This window comes from Nanorana parkeri, unplaced genomic scaffold (assembly GCF_000935625.1).
Source record: "Nanorana parkeri isolate BGI_ZX_2015 unplaced genomic scaffold, ASM93562v1 scaffold725, whole genome shotgun sequence".
Classification (NCBI taxonomy): Eukaryota; Metazoa; Chordata; class Amphibia; order Anura; family Dicroglossidae; genus Nanorana; species Nanorana parkeri.
The window spans coordinates 369938-374621 of NW_017306993.1; the positions used below are offsets into that span (position 1 = coordinate 369938).

The following is a 4684-nucleotide window of genomic DNA, read 5'->3' on the forward strand; positions in this document are numbered from 1 at the left end:
AAAGCCTGCCGTGATTGGCTCAGCGCTGAGCCAATCACGGCAGGCTTTTTATTCATTAATACAAAGCCTGTATTAATGAATACAAATGCTGCCGGGATTGGCTCAGCGCAGTATACTGACGGAAGACGGAGGACACAGCGGGGATTGTGGCAAGGTAAGAGACTGTAATCCCGAGTGTGGCTCGGGGTTACTGCTTATGGTACTTAAAATGAACCCCGAGCCACACTCGGGAATACCGCCATGGAGGTTAGTGGGTGTATTCAAACATTATTTTGGGCTATACTCGTCTTATACGACGAGTAAAGCCCAAATATTTTAACACAAAAAGTAGGAGGTCGTCTTATACGCCGAGTCGTCTTATACGCCGGCAAATAAGGTACATTATTTTTACATATTTGTATATATTATATATACTGTGAGTTGTAGGTAAAATAATTTTTAGTATCTGTTTTCTGAGACTCAAAAATTATTATAAGGGTCACTCCATGTTAAAAAGAAAAAACTTATACTAATAGTATGGTAACAATGAAGACATATACAGGGATATTCACTAAAGGGTTAAGAGTTTGGAGAAGGCAGGAGAAGTGAACAATCTAGAACAAAATAGCTGATTTGGAACAATTCTCCAATCCAGCTCACTTTCCGGTTCAGCTATGTTGTCCTAGATTGTTCACTTCTCCTGCCTTCTCCAAACCCTTCACCCTTTAGTGAATAGCACTGATAAAGTTTAGTAATGACACACATAGTATAGCCATTGGAAAACATTGCAAAGGTTTTTCCAAAAAAAGGATGGATAGCTGTATCAGTGTTTTTGACCTGTTAAATTACATTCATTTTTATTAGTTGTACCTCTGTAACCTGAAATTCTTGCAAATGAGATGTTACTGAAAATAAATTAATGAGGCATTCTGTGTTTATCTCAATCAGGCCTGAGCTATTGTCACTTCTGAGAACCTACAATTGCTATCATGAAGGAAAAAATTTCCAGCTACGACATCATGAGGTAAGGGCATAAATATTTTTAGAATACCGGTCTCTTGCACACATAAATACACATAAGGGCATTAGGGCAGCTTCAGCCAAACAGCATATTTGAAGCACATTCCTGAACTGTTTTTACTTGCCAAAAGATTTGGAGCCTAACCCAAATTAGTCTACAGTATATGGCTCTGTAGCATAAAAAAGTAAATGTTTTTGTATTCCTGCATGTATTCCTTATCCCCTATTTAGTAATATTGAACCTCATCACACGGGTGCACCCTGAGCTCCCTCCTGTAAGCCCACAAAAGCACCACCCATCTTGCCCTCACTTTATAGGGTAATTTCAGTTTCAACTATGTGGTACTCTGTATAAATACTTCATGTTAATAAACAAAAGTAGATAATGGAATCAATATGTGGACTGGTGCCTGTTTATATGTAATCACCTGGAGCCCTTTAAGTGTAACTGTACCTTTTGAGAAGCGTACACCCTATGCCGGAGCCCAGCCAGCTCCAATAATTTCAGTGATTTCTCACTGACCAGAAACAAGTATGCAGATCTAGATGTTCTTGGCCTGTGATAATAAATAGTTGAAGCTGGTGACAGACAGGCAACTAGTATTTTGTATGGAAGTCAGCACTAACTGCCTCTGTATTTCTCACAGTACACAAGGTCCAGCTTTCCTTTAAAGCCCAACCCTTAGCAATTAAAAATTAGTCCCCTGGCTGATATGCTCACTTTCTCCAGCTGGCTCCCTGCGTTATTCAAACTGGAAGACTGAGGACATCAAGTGGTTGTAGGGTATCATTGACCAGCCCCCTGTAGGGGCATCACTGTGGCACCCCGCACTCCCAGGGGTTGATTTACTGAAGGCAAATAAGCTGTTCAATTTGCAAGGAAATCTTCCCTTAGCTTAGTAAATGAGGTGAAGCTTGACCTCCATCCTCCAATTATATGCAAGCAAAATATATATGTTTAAAATTTCCTTACGTATTCTTTGAAGAGTGAATGTTTACCTTATTCACCGAGCTAAAGGAAAATTCACTAGCAAAAAGAAATGTATCTTGCAGAGTGAACAGTCAATGCCACAGTGATGCAGAGAGTGGCACTAATGTCATCATATCAGCACCAAACACCAGAGGGGGTCCAAAGTGGAAGAGGACCCTGCATGTTATGTGACCAGCATAAAGAGAAATCTAGAAAATGTAACTGAAGAAGAAACTGTGTCCCTAACCATAATGCCACCATAATCGAATCTAGTTGTATCCCAACCAAACAATTACCAAAACTGTTTCCAGGAAGTAACAATTTTATCATGTAAACTAACAGAACAGCAGATTCAGGAAAATATCCTGGTTATGGAAGAGTCATAGCTGATCAGTATTAATAGTTTCAGTTGTGAGAAACCTTCTACACTTTCTTATTTCAATTTAAAATCAATGATAAGTATTTTTTTTATTAATCCTAAGTATTCAGTGGCTTATGTGGTCCATTTTAAGGGAGGTATCTAACCAGTTGTAGCGTTCAGTGCCCAACATGGTTACAAGATCTCATAACAAAGTAGTACATTGGGTTATAATCTGTCATGTAAGTCACTACAGTGCAGCCTTATCCAACAGTTTTTTGTCCACTTGTCAGCTGCAAGCAATATTAAAAGGGCACTATAAACATGGCTCTGGTCTGCAGTATGAATTTAAAACAGCTGGCAGTTTGGTTAGACCCGCTTTATACAGAATCCTGTTTACGCAAGAGTCTACAACAACTTCAGCAATCCTGGAACATTTTGACTTCCTTCCAGTGGCGTAACCAGAGTTATGGGCGCCCGGGGCAGAACATTTTTTCCGCCCCCCCCATATTATATAAACATCCACTAGAACTGTACCCCCCACCCCCACACATATTTATCAGCTAAGGAACTACAAGTCCAAGCATGCCATCATTGTCCCTGTACACCCCCCCGCACCCCCGGTTGTTACGCCACTGCTTCCTTCTCACCAAAGTGCTTTATGATTAAACTGCTGTGTAACGCAGCAAGGTGTCCCAGGCCTGCTGATGTTGTGGTGTCTCGCCATTTAAAAATACACCTCACAGTAACTGAACTGCTGCACGGAACTACTTTTCCCTTCATCTGGTAATATCACCTTACTTTGTCTCTTTTCTACTTGTTTCTTTGTATATTTGAAGTGTCCCCATCTGTGTGTAAATATAAAAAATTACATTGCTATTATAATTTAAATATTTTGCAACATTATTGGAACATTTTATGTGATAACAACAATAATAATATTAAAAAGCATTTCTTTACAAGGAACAAAAAGAATATTAATATGTGTAATGATTCCTGATGACAACTGAAATTTGATCATTCCCAGAGCTCAGTTCTCCTCCACAAAAATGCTTTTAAGTTTCCCTGGATTTCCTGCATTGTGGATCCATAGCAGCACACTTGTAAAAATACTTTGGTATTGAAAATTAATTTAATAATAAACTCATCAAGAAAAACATTCTTCTCAACTAAAATAAATATTTATTAGTAGTGCAAGTCTGCAGAATTCAGACAGTTAATGTTCCTGTTTAAACTATGTTATCCATAGTCTTAAAAATTATAGTGTTCATTACAGTTCCCAGAATAAATTATAACTCATATATAACCGGTAACTGTGGTTTGTGGAATTTAGTTACTGATCCCCAACTGCCATAACCAGTGGAACGACATTTCTTTTGAAAGCGTGGGTATTTGATTCTTTTTTCTTGTGTACTTTGATGCTCAATGCTTTGACATTTGCTACATTGTAACCTTTTGTTTGTGTCCGCATTTTTATGTAGGTTAACAGTATTAGCAAGTTTAATTTTTTCAGGCAGGGCAGCACGAAATGTCTCCCCACCCTCTTGGTTCTTGTTCCCATTTTGTCTGTACAGCCAAGCCAGTGGGTCAGTTTGTAAAGAGACTAAGCTCCCATGATAGGAGTCCTGTGCCACAGTCAGAACTTTAGGTTCACAAACCTTCAGGGATGATCTGGGTCTAAAACGAGTCCTCCTCTGAGCCCTGCACTGGCCATACTGATTATGATCTGTCAGAGAACTAGGCTGTGCCAGTGTTTGAATGGATTTAACATAATCCTCCAGTCCAGTGTCTGTGTGCACATCTGCAGTTAGCTTTTCGTGTTGAGCTGTCACCTCAATATCCTGACTAATGGTGGGTAGGTGTTCCACTGAAATGAGAAGCTGAGATCTCATTGCTAGAAAGCACAAAAAAGACAATGGTTAATAGATTAATATAGTCATCAGCTGAAATAAATAAAGATACATGGATTCTAATTGCTAGGAACCATGTCAGTGTGTTGGAACAACTGCGGAATTATAAATTGGCATGAAATTACGAATGAAAACATATACATTTGTCTTACTACAGCATTTTATGTAGTATAAAAAAGTAGCAAACAAGAGTATCTTATTAAAATAAGGTTACGGCTTAGATCTACTTGGCTTTAAAAACAGCATATGACATTCTTACCTTATGAGGTGGTGTATTAGGTGTCTGTCTTTAAGTCCGTTGTGCTCCTGGTCAGTCTCGCTCTGATTAATAACTATGGACGTAGTCCTTTTTATAGCTTCTAGCAGCTGTCAGCCACTCAGCTGTATTTCCCAATATAGCATCAGCTTTGAACGTAAGTGAGGATGTGAAGAAGGTGATGTCCCTAC

The 4684-nt window shown here is 39.0% G+C and overlaps 2 protein-coding genes across 2 annotated transcripts in view; one reads left to right on the plus strand and one right to left on the minus strand.

Annotated features, from left to right (window-relative positions):
- RASSF4 (Ras association domain family member 4) overlaps positions 1 to 4684 on the plus strand; it is a 233340-nt gene that overhangs the window by 163968 nt on the left and 64688 nt on the right. Inside the window, exon 3 of the mRNA XM_018564102.1 lies at positions 928 to 1003. Coding sequence (XP_018419604.1) covers positions 928 to 1003 — 76 coding nt within the window. The remainder of the gene's footprint in view (positions 1 to 927; positions 1004 to 4684) is intronic.
- Positions 3542 to 4219, minus strand: CUNH10orf10 (chromosome unknown C10orf10 homolog). The gene has a single exon (XM_018564104.1). It carries the CDS (start codon positions 4217 to 4219, stop codon positions 3617 to 3619), a length of 603 nt encoding a protein of 200 aa, XP_018419606.1. The 3' UTR covers positions 3542 to 3616.